General features: G+C 37.4%; 2 protein-coding genes across 6 annotated transcripts in view; one reads left to right on the top strand and one right to left on the bottom strand.

The window, feature by feature from the left end:
• The window catches only part of LOC129768756 (bromodomain-containing protein DDB_G0280777), a 324,627-nt gene that overhangs the window by 192,750 nt on the left and 110,683 nt on the right, over positions 1-21,194 (top strand). The window lies entirely within an intron of this gene.
• Positions 18,018-21,183, bottom strand: LOC129768761 (uncharacterized). 5 transcript variants are annotated; one of them, XR_008741723.1, is made up of 6 exons: positions 19,903-20,514; positions 19,728-19,819; positions 19,530-19,674; positions 19,119-19,408; positions 18,873-18,973; positions 18,018-18,814 (listed from the first exon to the last, which is right to left on the bottom strand). XR_008741723.1 is itself a non-coding variant. In XM_055770624.1 (4 exons), the coding sequence occupies exons 1-4, from the start codon at positions 20,027-20,029 to the stop codon at positions 19,254-19,256; spliced, it is 519 nt and encodes a 172-aa protein (XP_055626599.1). In that variant the 5' UTR covers positions 20,030-21,183; the 3' UTR covers positions 18,018-19,253. The 5 variants fall into 5 exon arrangements, 1 of the variants encoding a protein (XP_055626599.1); XR_008741721.1 differs by having other exon boundaries at positions 18,018-18,973; XR_008741722.1 differs by lacking the exon at positions 18,873-18,973.

The following is a 21,194-nucleotide window of genomic DNA, read 5'->3' as shown; positions in this document are numbered from 1 at the left end:
TATCTGAGAAAGTGATACGGAATTTCTTTAAATAGTGCCAGAAATATGGGATATAACGACCAACAAATGGGAACACCAAAGTTACTTTGCATCTTAGAGGTCGAATAAGACATGAAGCAACCAAGAAACGATGTCCTGCTCATACATTAAGGCAGAATCGGTTGTTCCAGTAACGAAGAGGCATATTGTGCGCATCTTGAACGAGTCACCAAACATAACGTGGAAGAAAATTCAAGGGAAGCCGAAACTGACCGCCACCCATAAGCAGAACCATCTCATTTTCGCCCGGCAATACATGGAATGGAAACTGAAATGGAGAAATGTTGTATATTCCGACGAAAAAAAGTCAATTTGGATGGTCCGGACTGTTACAGTATCCGAAAAGTATCTTCAATTACTGGAGGACGTTTTGATGGGCAATAGTGTGAATAACGCTACCGAGGATATCGTTTTTTCAGCAGGATAATGCATAGATCCACGTTTCCAAGCAATCGAAGTCATGGTTTACTGAGAAGGACATTCCGCTTCTTGGATGACCTGCTTGCAGTCGATTGCAATCCCATAGAGGATCTATGGAGAATCTTGGCCGAGATGGTCTATGCAAACGGATGACAATTTGACAACATTTCCAGCCTCAAGGCAGTAATTCAGAAGTGTTGGCCTAAAACCAATATGGCAACACTTTCAAAGCCGTCTGATCCGATGCCAAAACGAGTTTTCGAAGTGATCAGAAATGGAGGTGGACATACTAAATATTAGCTACCGAATGGACTCGAAATTTGCCGCACAAATTTTCTTTTATTGAAATTTTGGGATGCGGCTAAACGAATGTCCACCCTGATTCTACATATTACAATTACTTAGAAAACAAAAGGTGAATTTATACTTTTTTTTTAGAATGAATTCGATGAAAATAAACAATAATAGTCTTTTATGAACAAAACTGTTGACTTATTTTCAAAAATATTGAGAAAAAATAGGGTGCGGCTAAACGAATGTCTACCATTGTATCGATCCTACAATTTAGGCTCGTTGTTAAGGTAACATCTCACACTAAAAAAATATTTTGCTGTTTTTTATTTGTTCCATTTAGTTGTGACTTACAGGGTGTTAACAGTGGAACCATCTAAATTCGGTTCATTTTACACTTTTCTTTTTAAATCCAAGCCACACCGCTGGTATTGTGAATGAAGTTAATAGTTCCGATACTGTAGCAGTAAAATACGTGCAATTTATTTTTTTAATTTTTGATTGTTTTTAAAATCCAATAAGGACCAAGAGAGAAAGACATTTTGAAGCTACTTTAGAACGACAACCAAATTTTCTAACAAAACGGTGCATATTTGACCCAAATCGGACAATCCGAAGCATATCAGAAAATGAATTCCACCTAAAAATAATAGATTACTTTTTCCCTACCCTAATATGTAAATGGGCGACACATATTCAGGTGCAGATGCAGTTGTTCATGCTATGTTTTTGATAAACCAAATGATTGCACTCTCAGAAGAGGTAAGTAAGGGCTTCACAAGTGGGTCTCCAATAGAAGTCTGTATAAACTCAGCTACCGAAGGATAAAATTCAACGTAAACATCTGATTGATGAGACTCAACCTGTAAAGGCCCTAGGCTAAAATGGAAGCTAGATGAAGATGTATTTATGCTCAATATTCATCCGTAAGCAATGATAGCCTTCCAATCAAAAGAAGACTCCAAAAAAATCATTGGGTAATTTATCGAGACATGAAGTTTAGCGTTGGCCTGAAGGAAAGGCTACGTTTATCATGTGAACTAATTCACGAATTTTGTCCTGGATCGCTACCTTTAATTTGTACAGTCTTTAGCAGTAAGGCAAAATCATTTTGGTTTGTACAGTCGAAAATATGATCATGGTTTGTCCACTTTTTGAAAGCTCTAATTCAGCGCTCCTGTGTCAAATCAGGTATTCGAATGTTTCAAAACATTTAAATAAAATTGTGTTTTTCATGATTTACAGTAGTTTTACAGTATATTTTTACGGATTCACATGTTTTAAGGGATTATAAAATCCACCTTCTATTGGTATCAATGCACCCCTCATTTGAGCTAACTTTTAATCAATCACCTGATGATTATTTGGCCCGTATTTAGATCTTTTCTGGATCATAACACTTACAAATATTGTAAACATCATGCTTGCACACCATTTGTATCAGATTTCCATAGCTAAACCATGTAATAAATGCATTTCGATGACCTCAATTCTGATCATGAGTTGTCCGATTGCTAATGTTGTTTTGTCCACATGATTTCTATGGCAACAGCTTGGCGCGCTGCAGTTTGTTTATGGTGTCCTTCGCGCATAGCAGAAATAATGTTTCTCTGTGTTGATTGTGTTGAGGTGAACACTTTTAAAATGCCCAAGATACGACAATATTCTGAAGAAAGCCTAAATTATGAATGCATCAATATGATGACAGTAAACTGAAGCGATAAGAAGTGCAACATGTACTTGTAAATTCGAATATTTTCATTTAAAAATAGTGATTTCTAAAACCGGACAAACCAGTATCATTTTTCGAACAAACCATGATCAGAGGTGGACAAACCATGATCATAATTTCTCTTTGAGGAAAATTGTTAGAAAACATAACAAAATTGGGTAATTTGAACGCCTCATGGCATTATTAGCAACTAGAGACTTGAGGCTTTTCAACAAACCCAAACTCGATTTTCATGAAGAAAAATCGATTTGCATTTACTAGTTGCGTGGAAACACCCTAATTCGGACAAACCAAAATCATTTACCCTAATACAGGTCGGACTCGATTATATTATATATAGTCGGCCATTTTTTTCAACAATTATTTTCAAATGCTATACATAATCGAATCTCGAGAAAACAATTTTTTCATTAATGTATGAATGTCAAACATTGATAGAAAAATAGTTTTTATGTGATTCGATTATGTATTGGATTCGAAAATTAACGTTGAAAGTAAAATTGCGATTGTTTATAATAGAGTCCGACCTGTATTAGGGGAGTAGTACAGTTCAGAATATTTTTAGTAATTTTTCTTGGGAAAAACTGAAAAATGATCATATACAAAAGAGATGGTCAGCATTTCAAAGTTTGAATTTTCCAGCTCCCAAATGGGAACATAAATATTGGGTACGAAGTAATTGTCATACTGTCCCATAAAACATCGAATGCTTTTTAGTGAAAAAAACAAAATTTTGTGAAAGTGTCGTGCGTTTCGTGCGGAATAGGAGGCAAAACATATGGTTTATGGTGCCAATGAAGAACGACATAACGATTTTCCATACGGGAATTCCTGCGAAATGTTGATTTACATGATAAAATACCTTAATATTTACTGGTGTCGCAGACATCAACATTTGAGTTTCTAGAAAACCGAAAAATCACCCAAGAGGGGAGTACATGAAATTGAAATTTTCGAAGAAAAAAATTATGCCAAACGTCTTAAAATGGCATGAAACCTCGTAATCAAAGATTTTCACTAGCCGCCGATTTAGAGGTTTGAAAAGGTCCTATTATTGCAACAATCGTTCGCTGGTATTTATTTTGCTTTTCCATTTATTTAATATACAGCAGTTGTCGTTCCGTGCTGTGATAGCACAGACCCCAGAGTTTTTTTTTTCGAAATATACCTGACATTAACATCAGCCTCGAATATTATAAAGATATTGAACTTTTTAATGGTGTTCCGACATTCCGACTTGCATATTTCTTGTCTGCCGTATTCTCGCTTGGCGTAAGCGACAAAGTTAACCTTCTTTTTTTTTAATAGTTCGATAAAGAATATCTATCACTTTAAAAAAAACTAAAGTTTTATAGAAATGTGAAAAATGGCTCCGGGAAAAATATGAAAACGGAGTGACGTGAGTGTCATTTCTGCTACGATGTCATGCGATGTGATTATTGATCTAATCCGATTCTGATGGGAAGTAAGTCTTCTGGCTGGACGAGGCGTCATCAGATTGGCGTACCTCGGGGAAAAACAGATACCGTACCCAAGGAACCGAACCCGTCCAACTTGCCCCAGTGCCGATCGTGGATTTTTTTCGGCTCCCTCAGTGCGCTGGTGTACAAGAATAATTGGCGTGCCACGGATACCAAGCAGATGACCACGTGGATACGGAATTGCATCCGGAAGATGGATGTCAGTGCCGTCCAGCGCTCTTGTGAAAGCATCTCCACCAAGTTGCGCCATACGGTTGAGCACGGCCCTTAGTATACTACCAGATGAGTCAAAATTGCCAAACCAATCTGCAGTCATCTTAAAATTACACTACAGTAAATCAATACAACTGTGCACAATTTGTGAACTATATTGATACTTTGTTACATGTTCATTACATTCATTAAGTTTTACGTTGCAAGCATTTCGTCTTTCCTATCTGCGTTGACGGCATTGACTTCGTGTTGCACCGTGTTGCAAATAAAAATTATGAATGAAAATTTACTTTTTCGTGCCGAATAAGTATTCTATGTAATAGGGTAATACGTTTCAAATAATAATACGTCTTATTTTAATACGTTTCTGATAATAATTTTCTATTATGATGGTGAGTATTTGTGAATGTTTTGAAATACAAGTCGGACTCGATTATCCGGAATGTTGATTTTTGTTCACCCCGGATAATCGAATCATAAAAAAAATTGAAAGAAAATATCTTGGTAAACGTAAAATAATGATGATTTGCACTTATTTATTTGTATATGGCTGTGTTGTAGTCACAAATTGTCTGGCGCCCCCGCGGGGAGGGGTAATGTTTTGAAAACTGAAAAAAATATTCATCGCCTTGTTACAGCTTATGGACCAAAATATTATTCAAATGGTCTAGACCAGGGATGGCCAAACGGTAGTCCGCGGTCTACCGGTCGCCCGCGTATGTATTCCCAGGTGCCAGCCAGCTGTTCTAGGATAGTGTAAACTCCTCATCTCACCTCACCTTCGGCTGTAACCATTTTATAAAATTTTTATGCTAGTCCAACAAAACATATTAGTTGTAAGAGTAGATATTTCTTCATTAATGGTTTCCGTTTAAATATTTTTTTTTCTTTTAGATTGTCCATAACTATAACTTGCAAAAAATTGACACTTGGAACAATCTCAACAATGTTTCCAGGCATATCATTTGTTGAATGACCCATTGAAAATGAAAATGATACATCCGGCATAAGCATTTTTATTTTGATTTATTGTGCAACGTAGTAGCTTCACGACATTCACTAAGACGCTTCATAGTGAATCCGACATAAGGTTTCAATAAAATCAATAAAAATTATTTTTTTTGAGAAAACTTTGCTTTTGAAGACTGCGAATGCGAGTTTAAATGAAGCATCGTTATTTTTATTTTATACTATGATAAGTAATGTGAATCAGTTGTTCAACAGACTTTTGTTCGTTAGCCCTATTTTGCCGTTATAGATACAGTCTGATGAAAGCTGTCGGCATAAATTTTCGAGCTGTTTGATTTGCTTGTTGAATTCCTGACATTTTTCTTTGAGAAACATTTTGGCAACGTTTCAAAATATGCAATTCGCAACACACGACGTTCGAGAAGGAACTCAATTCGATAACATTATATCGATTTACAAAATACGACAAGTTGCTCGGTGTGATAGTTATAGTAATCGAATTGGCCGTTCGATTCAATCTACATAATAGGGACCAATATTTCCGGCAGATATTTCTTATCTTTCTAGGTAATTGAGGATTATAATGATTGTTCGGGTGTATTTTTATGGATGAATAAAAAAAATGTTTTGTATGTCCATAAATGAAAATTTTATTAATAAAATAAATGATATTGATTGATGAGACATTATGGAAAATAAAGTTTTACTTATAAATTATTTAGTAACCGATAATTATTTTTATTTTATACAATAATTTATCATTTAATATTTATTAGTATGACTTATGTTTTTCCCGCTCAGGTGGTCGAGTTCGATTCCCGTTCTGGCCGGGAGATTTTTCGTCAAAGAAATTTCTTCCGACTTGCACTGTGATTTTTCGTATTGTAATGCTTGCCACTTAGAATACTTTCAAGACGTATTATTTGGAATAGAAATTTCAACTTAAGTATTAATTAAAATGACACAACTAACACTACGTTAAGACGGTGAAGCTCCACTAGGAACGTTAGAGACAATAAAAAAGTAGAAGAAGAAGAAGAAGAAGGAGAGAGTTTTTTCTTCAAGTAACCCTCCTATACTAGGGCATACGATCTCACAGACCGAGAATCAAATATTTTGTTTTGAGGAGGTTTATTCAGCCTATTGCCCATGGCTATTGAAACTAAATGAAGTTGGGGAAAAATGTATTTTCTGGAGTTTTTTTATTTAACCTTTAACGAACGTGCGCATTTTTCTAGAACCATGACCAGTTGGTCGACGAATTTTTGAAAATTCGTGTGCTTTATTTCCAGAGCGAGAAAAGGTGCTCGGAAAAGAATGCTCCAGATCACGTTGCATGCATAATAAAGGCATAACCTTAGAGGAATGCCGCATGTACAGGCTGATTCCATTGTCAAGTCATGTAGAATGCTGATTCAGATTTGTTTTGTAAACCGTTAAATAACCTAAGGGATTTATCAAAAAACAAATGTTGGAATTTAGATGACAACAAAAATCGAGATAACAGTAGATCTCTACGTTTCATGCAATTTGAAGACATTTGGAATCATTTTTTTTTTCAAAACTTCGATTACATGCACTTGGGTGATTTTACGGTTTTCGGATGACTCAAACCTTGGCGACTAGTAAATAAGTCCCACTCGTAAATTTGAGATGACCATTTTCATTGGCACTCGTTACTCATGAATTTGTTTTTAAACCGAATTAAATAATCATTTGCCAAACGAGATTTATTAAATCTATTCTGCTATAATATTGTAACATATGAAAATGATAATTAGACATATTCTGAGAATCCAATAAATCAATGGACTATCCAAGCAAATTCAAAGGCTTATCACTTATTTTGTATTCTTTGTAACAATCTCAACACTCCTACCCCAACTTTTCCTTTTCCTTACCACATCCATGATTATTTAAATGATCATATTATATCAGCCATTCCATGTTGACTTCATGAAATTCCGGCAGGGACTGTTTGCACAATGTACGTCTGTGCTCGTGATTGTGCGTCTGTGCTCGTGATTGTGCAACATTTTGCACAACCTTCAATATCGCCTCCACACGGTACAATATTTTGTACAAACCAAATTATTGTACAATAATACTGACCGTCTACGGGTTACCGTCAAAATATTGGGCAACCCACATTGCTCAATAATATTGAACGTCTATGGGCCGCGTTCCTTTTTTACGGACTTGTGAGAAATTAGCGGATAAAAGTTTTTGTTGCGTGCAAGTTTCTGTTCAACGTATTGCTGGATTTAATGAATAATGAATTATTTCAACTGAAATAAATTGATTGTTTATCAAGTAACAACCTTCAAAATCATGCTCATTAGATAGAAAATTGAATCATTCATCTTTCCACGTAATTCATTTTTTGACGTAGAACTACGTCTTTCATTAAGGGTACTAAATCAGAAAATAGGTCACGTTTTTATGAAATAAAGTTAACGTTAATAACTATTTTTGTCGCGAACGGATTTTAGCGATTTACATACTAAACGAATCGGAAATTCCCTAAGATTTGTTTAATATGCTATACATTAGAATCCCCTGGTTTGTAAATGGTTAAAATTCATGAAAGCATTAGGCGTTTCCATTTTTCCACACATTTGTTCTGTCCATTTGTGTGCTTTCCCGAACAGAGCTGTCTATAACGAGCAACTTATCGACGACCAACGAAGGGGAAATCGTAGGATTTGAAGTCGCCGTGAACAAAGGAAAAGTAGAAGAATGAAGGGGAATATTTGCCTTGAGTATAAACAGTGGATCTCGCTGAGGCAATCTTTCATTCGGCATCGGACTGATGAGCAATCCAGTTCACTTTGCTTTCGCTGCGCTTCGATCTAAGATTGGACCCCACCAGTGGTAATCCAACTTGGATATCGTCGTTTGGTTTTTCTGATCCTTTTCTGCGTTGTTCGTATCGTGTGTTTTTCTTCCCGCGTCATAAATTAGACGTTTCGCGTAGTGTGTGATGAGCAAGAAGAAGAGGGGGGCAGACTCTAGCCCTGCAAAAAACGAACGCATTGCCAGGGGCAATGAAATTTTGAGGCAAACGTCATCTAATGATGCACGCGTTGTTGGTGTAGTGAAAAGCGCTCGCATTGAACCGAGCCTTCGCGAGTGTGACACCGCATCGAACAACAGCAAAATAGGCGATTTCGGCGCGTCGGTCGAAAATGTAAACGGCTTCTTTGGTGCCTTTGAGAATGCATCAATGCATTAAACTGACGTTATGGCGAAGCAGGCGTTAAGGTTATGCTCCAAAAAAATATTTGGGGAATACCAAGCATTTTGAATGTCTTAATGGAATATTATAAATTATTTAGGTTCGCGTGCCAGTCGCAAAACTGCCTTCAACTAGGATTGCATTTGCGCTAATATTGATCATAATGAAGCATTGCTACTGTTTTCGAGTTTGTTGATATTGACAAAAAGTTTATTTCGCTTGTTTAGTCACCAAGAAAGTAAATGTCGTTCTGGAATTTTATATGTGATTAGGTTTCGCTTACCAGTAGCAAAAATTCCTCCACTAAGGGTGACAGCTGCGCTTCTCTCGAGCATGAGAAGGTAATGCAAGTTTTTTTGAGGCCAGTAATATTAACAAAAGCGTTTCTTTTGAGAATAGCGCAAAATGATGAGAAGTAAATGTATTCCTAGTAGCTTCAAGCCACCAATGTATGGTTCTGTATACATGTTGTACGAACGATGCCTAGAGGTGCGATTGCTTTGAGGCAATACTAAATAACATGTAGCATGATATTTGATACTTGCAAGTGTTGTTTCCATTCGGTGCCAAAGATGTATTGATGTAGTTATGAGATGTGGAATAATGATGCTGGTGTAACCATCAATTTTGTCAATTGCGAAAAAGGCCACCGGAATAGCGTTCGAGGTAACTTTTCAATGCATTGACATTAAATAAATTGCGACATACGATTAGCTAGTTTATTGTTTCGCGAGGGCAAGAATGAATCATCAATCAATTATCGTCAACTGATTTTACAATGAAAAACCATTCCAAAGATTATCCTACTAAGCAGTTGTTTCGAAAATTTCACAGCATTATAGAAAAATATCCGAAGGTATAAACAAGCGACTTATATAAAATAACAGCGTAGTTCTACGTCAACAATGCGGTCGTATCTTGGACACAACCTCCTATAATTTTTTTCTTCATCGGATAAAAGTTATAGACTGAAACGTGAGCATGGGTCCATATAGGAAAATTTACAGAATTTTGAAAATCAAAAAAAGTTGTTCGAATAGAGTTAACGAAGTTATTCGATAGAGAAACATTTTACCTATCTTCCAGCCACAATTTTATAAATCGAAAAAGGGTATGGGGAAAGTTACAAGCCAAGTTATATGGGAGAAATTAATTATGTTAAAGAAAATTGAAAAAAGTTATTTGAAAGGACCCAAAACACATTCTCGAGATAGTACTTATTCGATATAGAATATTTTTATCTATCTTTAGAAAAATTTCCATTGGTCGGAAAACGGTCTAAGAAAAGTTATAGCCCAAAACCTATACTACTTGTATGGGGGAATTTAATTAATTTAAAGAAAATTTATAAAAGTTATTTCAAAGGACTCAAAACACATTTTTGAGATAATACTCATTGGATATAGAATACTTTTATCCATTTTCAGCCAAATTTTCGTTGGCCGGAAAAGAGTGTGAGAAAAGGTATGGGCCAAAATGTATACAAGTTGTGAGAGGGAAATTAATAAATTTATCGAAAATGGAAATAGAACTTTTTCACAATTGAAAAAAAATTAAGGAACAGAGTGCGAAGTTGAAATTTTTAGGCGATTTTTGAATCATGAAGCGATGAAGCGATTTTTGGATCATGACGCACGAAGATGGAATATAAATCTCTTTAAAGCATAATGGATTTACACGGAATATTTTACAGAGAAATTTGTATTTCGATGTATGTAGATATAGTGGATAAAACTATCGGGAAGAAATGAGAAATCGATTTCTTTCTGTTTTTTCACGTTATCAATCATCTTTCATTTGATTTACAAACGTTGTTGTGGACCATTCAGTACTGAGATATTATTGTATGAACGAAACATTTCGAATTCGCATTTCATAATAAATAGTTGAATAAATAATCATCGAAAAACAGTTTTGAAATCTCTAATAAATTCTATACACCCAGGATTTTTTTTACGCAGGGGATAGAATTTTGTTACACCATAGTAGATGTACTTTGAGTATTTTCTCAAATTTTCATTTCCAAGCCTGTTGAGAATGGGAAAAAAAGAAAAACTCATTTTTTCACTATAGCTCTTATTGTGAACCGTATAGGGGAATTTCTTATTATTATCTTAGAAAATTCACACATATCTATAAAAGGCGTAGGAACACATTTAAATACGAATTAAAATAGTACTGAATCTCTAAATACTAAAAAATTTCAATATTTCATGATTTTTTAGTACTTAAATTTTTTTAGGAATTAATTTTTTGATTATATTTCTCGATATATCATAGTGAGATGCACTATCAGTATTTTTTATTTTTTTTTATCTCAGAGCTATTGAGAATGGCGTGCTAAAAATTGAAAGGGTACGTTTTTAAGTATAAATCCTATGGATAGAGATTCGAAAAATAGTCAAAATTTCTATACAATAGAAATTTTTACTTCCTTTTTACTTTTTACTTCCTTACCCAGCTAGACCCTTTCCCCCGTACAACTCGTGAACGTTTTGGCTAATAAATTTTCTCATACCCTTTTCGGACTAATGAAAATTTGGCTAAAGATAAATAAAAATATTCTTTATCGAATGAGTACTACCTCGAGAATGTGTTTTCGGTCCTTTCTAATAACTTTTTTTCAATATTCTTTAAAATAATTAAAAATTTCTCCCATGCATCTTATTTTTTATTAATTCGTTTATTTTTACAGGATCAGTTATACAAGTTTTAGGGAGCCGAATTCTTAACTACATTTTTATAACTATATATGAACAATTTCCTAATTCTATGGTTAGTAAGGTAGAAAACCGATAACTCGCGGTTGACTCCCTCCCATACAACTTGGCTAACTTTTCTCAGACCCTTTTTCGATTAATCAAATTGTTCGATAACTTTATTCGAACTTTTTTTTTTTGATTTTCAATCTCCTGTATATTTTCCTATACTAACCCATGCTCACGTTTCAGTCTTTAACTTTTCTCTGTCACGATCAAGAAGAAAATAAATTATGTGGAAAGATGAATGATTCTATTCTCTATCTAATGAGCATGATTTTGAAGGTTGTTACTTGATACACAATCAATCTATTTCAACTGAAATAATTCATTATTCATTAAATCCAGCAAGACGTTGAACAGAAACTTGCACGCAACAAAAACCTTCATCCGCTAACTTCACACATAGAGGCGAATGAACTGCAAAGTTTAAAACCTCTTAAAAACTTGCAAACAAAGCAAGCAACTTCACACAAGTCAAAACGTGCGGTCCCAGGCGTATGTCTTACATATTTCTTCCCGGTCCTTAAAGTGTTAAGATTTCTCGCGATAGCTAAAGGGTGTGTCACATCAAATTGCATCACGGAAAAAACGCTGTAGAAATTTAATTTTTAGGAACTATATCTTCAGCTTTCGCTTATAATCAGATAAGAGTGTATAGATCACGTTGGCCATGCTTCACTGTCAATTTTTCGTAAATTTGGAAAAATGTCGTCGAACGAAAAAGAGCGTCGTGAATTAATTCTGTGCACTCATTTCGAGAATCCGGAGTTGTCACATCGGGACATCGGTAAGATGCTGGGAATCGTCCAATCCACGGTCAGCAGAGTACTAAAACGATACTTCGAGAACCTAACCATCGACCGGAAGGTGAAGAACGGCAAAAATGGATGCTCCGTCAGTGAAAAAGATCACAAGCGCGTAGTTAAGCAGTTTAGACGTGATCCGAGAAGTTCGGTCCGGGATGTCGCCAATAAGCTGAATTTGTCAAGTTCATTCGTCCAGCGGACCAAGCAGCGGGAGGGCCTGCGTACATACAAGGTTCAGAAGGCTCCTAACCGCGACGAAAGGCAAAACATGGTGGGGAAGACGCGAGCCCGGAAGCTGTACACCGAAATGCTGACGAAGCCGCATTGCCTGGTAATGGACGACGAAACCTACGTCAAAGCGGACTTTCGTCAGCTGCCGGGCCTGTTGTTCTTCTCGGCAGAGGACAAATTCAGCGTTCCGGAGAAGATTTGCAAGCAGAAACTATCCAAGTTTGCCAAAAAGTACATGGTGTGGCAAGCGATCTGCTCTTGCGGAAAGCGGAGCGCCCCCTTCGTGATGACCGGCACGGTAAACGGGCAGGTTTATCTTAAGGAGTGCCTACAGAAGCGCTTACTACCACTATTGAAGCAGCACGAGGGCCCGACCATCTTCTGGCCGGATCTCGCTTCGTGCCACTATTCAAAGGACGTGTTGGAGTGGTACGAAGCCAACGGGGTCACCTTCGTGCCAAAGGAAATGAACCCGCCCAACGCGCCGGAGTTTCGCCCAATAGAGAAATATTGGGCGATTATGAAGCAGGCCCTCCGGAAGAACCCAAAAGTTGTCAAATCGGAGGCGGACTTCAAGAGAAAACGGATTTCTGTTAAAAAAAAAACTACAACCTGACGTTGTACAGAACCTTATGGACGGGATAAAGAGGAAGGTGCGAGCATACGGGCTTGGGCTCGAAGTATGAATAAAAAGAAAATGCCAAAAGTTGTTTAATAGTTTTTATTTTACTGTCTAAAATTTTCAAAAGGATCGGTCTACTGGGCAAATTTCTACAGCGTTTTTTCCGTGATGCAATTTGATGTGACACACCCTTTATTCCGTTATCAAGTTTTCTGCATGCTAGCTGTTCGAATCATTCGATTGTAATGCCTCCGCTTATTCGCCGAACAGAGTCACAAAATAATTTCAAGTGAATCGGGAAACAGAAACTGGGAACGGTCATCTGTAATAACAACGACAGCTCTAATAACAATCAATAAGCTTTATAAAAAAAAAATTACGTTTTCAATAACATCATCATTTTCGAATAAAACCACAGCAACGACCATTTAAATATTTTTCCAACTGGTAAACTGGTTTAAGGAACTATATAATGTATATATAGGCAATAGTTTCTTCCGTTATTGGGTTGCTGTCATCAAGTAGAGCTGCCTCTATGGACAGTTCACGAAAGCATGTGGTTAGACGTCGGTAAAAGGCACGACATCATCGGAAGCCTCTCCACCAGCTGAGGTTCGATGGGTGCGCACAGAGTTGTTCGGTTTATCGATTGATTCCAAGTCGAAAAGTCGCATAAGTGCTAGCAGGCTCATCGTCACGTACACCAAAATGACTGTAAAGTAACGATTTCATTACATATTTTGATACTGGTCTTGCTACTTGATACTGGTAGGTCTTGCTACTAACAATTTATGTAATTGTGGTCCAGGATGTCATAATATTGAGCATGTTGTATGGTTATGTAAAAAATGCAAATAATTAATTTAACTGGCTGCTGATTCCGGATTCTACCACGTCATCTCATCTAACCCGTTTAACCCTTTCGCGTATCAAGATCAAGAATTAGGACTACATGTTTTGAGTAATCGAATAATATGAAATAAAAGATTTTACTCATTTTGACGTAGAACTACGTCTTTCAGGAAGGGTGCCAAATTAGAAAACAGGCCACGTTTTTGTGAAATAAAGTTGACGTTGATAACTATTTTCACAGCGAACAAATTCTGATACCTTGCACATCAATGGAATCGGAAATTCTCTAAGATTCGTTTGATATACTCTACAGTACAATCCACTAATGCCTAAACAGTTTGAATTAATGAAAACTGGAAGCGTTCTCATTTTCCCATACATTTGTTCTGCTGATTTGTGTGCATTCCCGAACAGAGCTGTCAATAACGAGCAACTGATACATTCGGTTCTGCCCGTTTTCAATATATTTGGTTTGAATAAGTCAACAATAGAGGCGAGCCACAATAGAGGCCACGATTTGAAGCCACAATAGAGGCGAATGAAAAACAAAGAATCAATCAATCAATGAAGCCATACCACTTCTCGTTTGGTGGTCATTGAAGCAACATGGTTGCCGCAGAGCGTCGAGTGAGAGAGGATTGTTTTCTTGTCGGGTGAAGGAGGAGTATGGAATAGAATTTCCTTCGACACGGGCCTTTTTCAGGGCTAGAGGCGGAAACAAAAAGTAGAATAAAATGAAAACACAGATGCGAGTGAGCTAGCATAACACAACGAGCGGATATCATCCATGCTTAATGCTGGTTTCACACACATACACACACAGCTCGATACAAGGAGAGGAAGCCCTCTGCTACGACAAAGAAGAGCAGCATACGAGTGCTAGTGCGGATACGGAAGAGTATCCAGAATTTTGGAATATAGATCTACACTGCATTTATTTAGATAAACGTATATTCCATGGAAGTATGCTTTCAAATTCTATCAGGGTAACCTTACTGTTGCATGTTGTGTGATTTGATCACATCTGAAGCGCAATGTAGGAGCAAAAGGGATTATAGTTTGTGATCGATATCTGAGAGGGAAGGCGAAAGTCTGATGCGAGTTAAACCAAATAAACGAAAAGTGCTGATAGCTTTGGACTCTACTCGACTTTTTCGAGTCTACTGAAGTAATAAAAAAATAAATAGTTAAAAAGATATCACAAAAGTTTCGATGCATTCTAAAATAATATCCGAAGTGATAAACAAGTGGATTGAATAATATAATTCCGCTGTTCTACGTCGAAAACTGCGGTTTTTTGCAACTGCGGGTCTGTTAATCCGATCAACATTAATTTGGATATCACTACCAGAGGTCGACACTGTAACATTGTCATCGCGGATAGTCACACCACTTACCTTCAGGAATGCTACTATTGAGCAATTTCACCCGACCCTCTTCGATTTTTTTATCTTGACACCTATGATGGAATCTACCTAAAATTACAATTTTCACCATCATATGTTCAATTAAAATTACGACTGATTTTTTTGACGTAGGACTACGTCTAACCGGAAGATATAGGGGGTGAAATGGAAATCTAGGCACTGAACAAGTAGGAAAAATTGCAAGATTTGGAACGCTTATAACTCGAGCATTTCTCAATAGATCGCAAAGGTTTTTGCATCAATTGATAGGAAATATATCTACGCATCTATCATAACGAATAACATTTCATTTTTCTTGAGATAAATAATTGAATAATTGTGAAATATCAAGCATTGTCAAAATGCACTATGTGCCCATTTTTGATTGGTCCATTTTGTGCTCCTCAAATCGTACCGACCAAAACGGGCAACCAGAGCAGCAGCGAAATAGAATGAAGCACGATTGGAAAGGAAAAAGAAAAAAATGAACGAAACATTGGTCGCAGTCTCACACATGCGTAATTCTCGAGCCAGCCAATCAGCTTAAAAATCCCCGCTCCGCTGCCGTAACGATCATTCTCATCCAAACCGTACACCACATTGTTTCGCATCACATCACATCAACAAACCAACACAAGCAGCCATGTCAGGACATAGCAAAGGAGGAAAAGTGAAGGGAAAGGCAAAATCCCGCTCGAACCGTGTTTAGTTTCGGCCGCCGAAGTGATCGAGTTAGCTGGTAAAGCTGCTCGCGACGATTAAAAAAACTGCATTCGGATCAGAACACATTCGGAGGACATCAAGACAACTAGCATTTGCAGCGAGTGGCAAGTAGTGGCAAACGCAATCGCAAAACGGCAGCTGGTAGCAGAAGAAAAAATGTTTTTTTTTATCAATCTGCTTTGGTGGCAAATCCAGAACAAGGCGGCATCGAGGGCGTTCGAAATGGTTTTTTCAAAACCACGAGTACAAAGTTTTCTAAATTGGAACCATTCCATAAAACAAGGCGCTTTTCAGGGCCATTAAACCTTCCAAAAAAGAGTTTAAGAAATACTGTTCAATGCTTTCTAAAACAATATCCAAAATAATAATAAAACACAAATTGATTTTTTCATAATTTGTTTGCCAGGAGATCATTTGTTTGAGTATGTGAATTTGGCAGTTGTTCTGAGCTTATTGATTTTCACCAATTCTTAAATTGCTTCTAGATTGAAAGTACAGTAATTTACACTTATCTCGACATTTAGCTAATTGGACGGACCTGTAATGCGACATATTTAGTTGGACATTTTTGTAAACATAGAGTTCGGGGTCCAAATTATGACCCCACATTGAATGCCGACACTGTACCACTGTCTTCGCAAATATTCAATTACAGGTTAAAATTACCTCCAATCCGATACTGAGTGGTGGTAATGCGACGTGCCATTGAATGTAATTTATTGTAAAATATGTCACAAGCTGGATGGGAAGAAATTTTCCAACTGTGAAAGCTGAGGCGAGTGGCAAATGCAATCGCTAAACAGAAAGGTTTAGCCGAACAAGATGGGGATATCGAGTGACAACAAAACAATAAACTCTTTAGATTGAAGATAATTTTGTGATCCTGAAAAGGACCCTTTTTAGCCTGCATGTGAATCCAACGAGCGAACAAATCGTAATGAATGTATTTTTTTGCCATCGCTCCCTTTTAACGCTCATTCGTTCGTCTCGTTGGACTCGCCCCTCTGGCTGAGTCTGCCGATTTGTCTCTATCCTGTGAGTGTGTACCGCTAGAGTATAAAACACGCGGACCCCAAAAAAATATCATATTTTCTTTCAACCCGTGTAGTTGTACGGCATCGGCATCGTGGACGTAACAAAGGAGGACAAGTTAAGGGAAAGGCAAAGTCTCACTCGAACCGTGCAAGTCTCCAGTTTCCTGTTGGTCGCATTCACTGATTGCTCCGCAAGGGTAACTAGGCCGAACGGATTGGTGCCGGAGCACCAGTATACCTAACAGCGATTATAGAGTTTCGGCCGTCGGAGTGCTCGAGTTGGCTTGCAAAGCTGCTCACGACAATCATAAAACCCGCATCAAGAACAGAGCAGCTTCGGTTCGGCGCTCATCAAGGCAACAATTAGTTTCAGTGAGTGGCAAAGTGTTTCTCCGGCACGTCGCATTAAATGTAATTTACTGAACAACATGTCACAAGCTGGATAGGAAGAAATTTTCCAACTGTGAAAGCTGTGGCGAGTGGGAATATCGAGTGATAACAAAAACACAACACCAAAGGTTCTGTTCAGAACCATCAACATATTCATAAAGAGTAAACAGTGAACTAATCCATTTTTCAGGTAGATAGGTAGGTATTCAAGTAGGAGAAGAAAATAAAACAATATATTTAAAATATATATTTAACAAAAGCTGTCCCCTTTGTATAGTCCTACGTCACTCCGGTTATGTCCCTGACATTACCCACCCGTCTTTTTTGATAGGGCGTATTCAAAATTATTGATCCCTTTCAAATAATCGTAACAAATCTAATCCAGATGTCTGAATAAAATAAACAGTATGACGAAGTTGTTGGAACAATCATGAACTATTTTGGAAAATAACATTTTGAATGCGCCCTTTTAGAAAATCAATCGTAATTTTAATTGGTCATATGATAATGAAAATTGTAATTTGAGGTAGATAGTTTCCATCATATGTACAAAGTTTCAATAGAATCGAAGTCAAAATTTGCTGATTTTCGGGTAATTTGAAATGTTCTATTGAAATGAAAAAATCTTTATGTTTCATTTAACATATATCAATCGACCATAATAAGCAAAAATTTAAAAGGTGTACAGTTTAATTTTACTGATTTATTATATAAATCGAACTCCGTACTGTTTAATACTTGAAACGTTTGCATTAAAAAAATGGACTTCTTTCGGATGGTGATAATAAAACAAAGACAAAGAATTGAGTTTGATAAATTTCCAATGGAAGGTAACTATATTAGCTCACTTGCAAAGAATTCTACGCTCTTGCGAACGATCTTCCGGCGATTAATTTGAACATTCGGCATGACGGACGAAAACATGCGTGTAGGCATGACCGAATTTAAAGAAGAGCCGCTTTGACATCCCCTTCTCGCTGATTGTCAGCCATAGCAGCACCTTCTAGGGGAACTTGGTGTGTGAAATAAACTTCACTTCATGGGGAAAGTAAAATACGAAGGGGCCTACCAGTCGTTGCCATCCAGGGTGAGATAGGTCTCGTCGTCCATCACCACCGCCACGCCGCTGTCGCTGCGTCTTTGCCTGCAGCTCTAATACCATTGGACGGGACTTCCGCTTTCTGACAGGGATGTCCATGTTCGCCAGGTACTTTTTCACTCTTTGGCCGGTTGCACCGACCTCCCGACCAAGCGCACGCAGCGATGTAGCCACTTTTCCTTCGATCTTCCTTCTCAGCATCCTTTGGAGCTATTTGGCTATTTGGAGCTCAGGGTTGTCGACCGTCTGGAACCGGGCTTTCTTTCGATGATCTGATTGTTGTCGAATAGGGTTAAGATATTGTAGATGCCGGAAGGGCGCATCCGGCGTCCACAAAGTGCCGCACGATGTCCGTTTTCGACGCGGCGGGGTACCGTTCTTTGAACGCGCATTCTTCTGAATGGAGTAGCTCCACTGTTTTCGACATCACGGTTAGAGCTGTCAATTTTTTTCTGCTGACTCATGGATTACTATGATTGATGCTGCATGGGTAGTTTCGTCAGTGCCTGTGAAGGTAAATCCATGAAATTTTTGTCAATTTTTGTCCATTTTTTTAATGCAAACGTTAGTTTCATCCTTATTTTTATTTTCAAGCTCCCTGATTTTGAAAAATTATATTTCTCAACGCCAGACTACTGTAAAACAAAAGCTGGAAGCGGTCATCTCTGAAAACAATAATATCTGCAATAATTAATTGAATATTGACGCTTTTTTTCAAATAACATCATTATTTACATAATAGTACACACATTTGAGCAAGTTTTAAGTATGTTTTCACCTGGTATACGTAAACTTTCGTGATCAACTTACGCTTTTATAATCTAGAATTAGTTTCAGCATATTTTATCTCGTTATATGAATGCTACATAATCTATGTAAGAAGACTAGCATATTATCGAGGATAGCTGCCGGTTTGTACAGTGTGTGAGAGGATGACATGATTGTTTAGACATTCCCAACTGGTCCGACTTCATCTTGGGTCTCTTCATAGGCTGGATTTCGATCGAATCTCACAAAGCTGTCGTCCGTTCGAACGACTGGATCCAAGTCGAAAAGTCTCATCAGTGCTAGCATGCTCAATATCACGTACGGCACAATGACTGTAAAGTAGCAATCTCATTATGTGTTTCATTCATATAAGAATTTTGAAAAGCAACAACGGGGATAAAGATATTTCTTTTTCCGGCGTTTGGTTTTATAAACAGACTGAATACTACTTACATATCATGAACGGTAAACTCACATTCAAAAACACCATATAGAACCAGGTGTAGTCAAATATTAACAGATAAGCATCACGTAAAATCACTAGAAACAAATCTAGCAGAAACAGCACTGAGAACGGATACAGAAAGCTTTTCTTTTCCTAAAAATGTAAACAAGAATAGATATGTGAACAAGAGTAACTGTGCGATTTACCTGATATATCCCGACTATCAGCAAAGCATTAGCTGTCATCCAAGCTATACCGAAAACAAGAGACGGTATGCCGGTGTAACGGAGGTTGTATACTGGGAAAACCAAATGAGTCAAATTTATGTCGAAAAATGCCCACAATAAACACACACACACACAAACAGAAACGCATACTCACATTCTGTTACTGAGTCGTGATGCACTCGCGAGGAGAAAATCCATGTAAACAAAACAGTCAAAATACTGCTCACTATCGCAATACAGTAACTGTGAAATTTAATGAAAAATCGCAGGAATTTATCCATCCTAGCTTCGGTTGTGTTGCGGCTTTCGGTATTCACTTGCCACCGCTGTTTTTCAGGACACAATTTCTTTAAAAATAATGCAGACTTTGCATATCGCGCAATTTACAACCGACTTTCTACCACAAGGACGTCTATCTGGCGACTGCTTTCTTTAGCTTCGTTCCTTTTCTCTGCACCGAGAGCAGATCATCTGACAGTTGGTGAGAGAGCGTTTTCCTTGTATGGAGCGCGTGAGAAACAGAATAATTTGCTGAAGCATTGGTGTCGCGGAAATTTGTCACATCGTGTGGCTGTTAGTTTCATTCCGAGACTTGTATTTGTCATCACAAATTTTTCATTGTTTTATTCATTCCCCTAATATATATTATTCGATTATTGATAAACTGTATCTCACGCAATAAAGGCTGTAATACACTGCATGCACTGCAATGCTGCATGTATCGTGATACAGAGAGAGAATGTTTACATGCGGAAACCATCAAATGTTGCAATAAGATCAAAGTTGTTTGTTTCGCAGCACAGAGTCGTAGCACGAATTGTTGCTGTGTGTTTCACCTGTCGAACGACATGCTGTACGTATTCTAATTTGAGCGCAATGATTTTAATGGCGCTAATAAATGAGATTTTGGGTGCAATTATCTTCGTATGTTTGTGAAGTTTATAAGGGGCTGTCAACATACCACGTGGACAAGTTTAAGGGGGTAGGGGTTACAGAATTGTCCACGCTTGTCCATTGTGATGGTGGTGGCGGTAAAAGGTAGTTCCATGTTGACAGGAAATAAATGTTGTTTTGAAATCACATCTATATAGGGGTAGTGGGGGAAATGTGGTCACGTGGGGTAAAGTGGTCACCTGCTTGATGGTAGTATAACTATTGACTATTGACACCGTATTGATAGTCATCTTATGTTTGAATAAATAATTTCATGACCATATTCTTTCATGAGCTAGCATATTCTTCGAAGAACGAGAACACCCTATGCAAAATTCCAGCTCAATCGGACTTAAGGTAGAGTGGCGCAAAGCGGCTAACGTTTAAGTTTTTTGAAAATCGAAAAATCACCAAAGGGGAGAGTAAAGGAAATCTGGGTTTTCAAAAAAAAATTTGATGTGAAATGTCTTTAAATTGCATAAAACGTCGAGATTTATTGTCATCTCATTTTTT

Source organism: Toxorhynchites rutilus, chromosome 2 (genome assembly GCF_029784135.1).
Source record: "Toxorhynchites rutilus septentrionalis strain SRP chromosome 2, ASM2978413v1, whole genome shotgun sequence".
Taxonomy (NCBI): domain Eukaryota; kingdom Metazoa; phylum Arthropoda; class Insecta; order Diptera; family Culicidae; genus Toxorhynchites; species Toxorhynchites rutilus.
The sequence above is the reverse complement of the archived record's forward strand: the minus strand, read 5'-3'. Positions and strand labels throughout refer to the sequence as shown.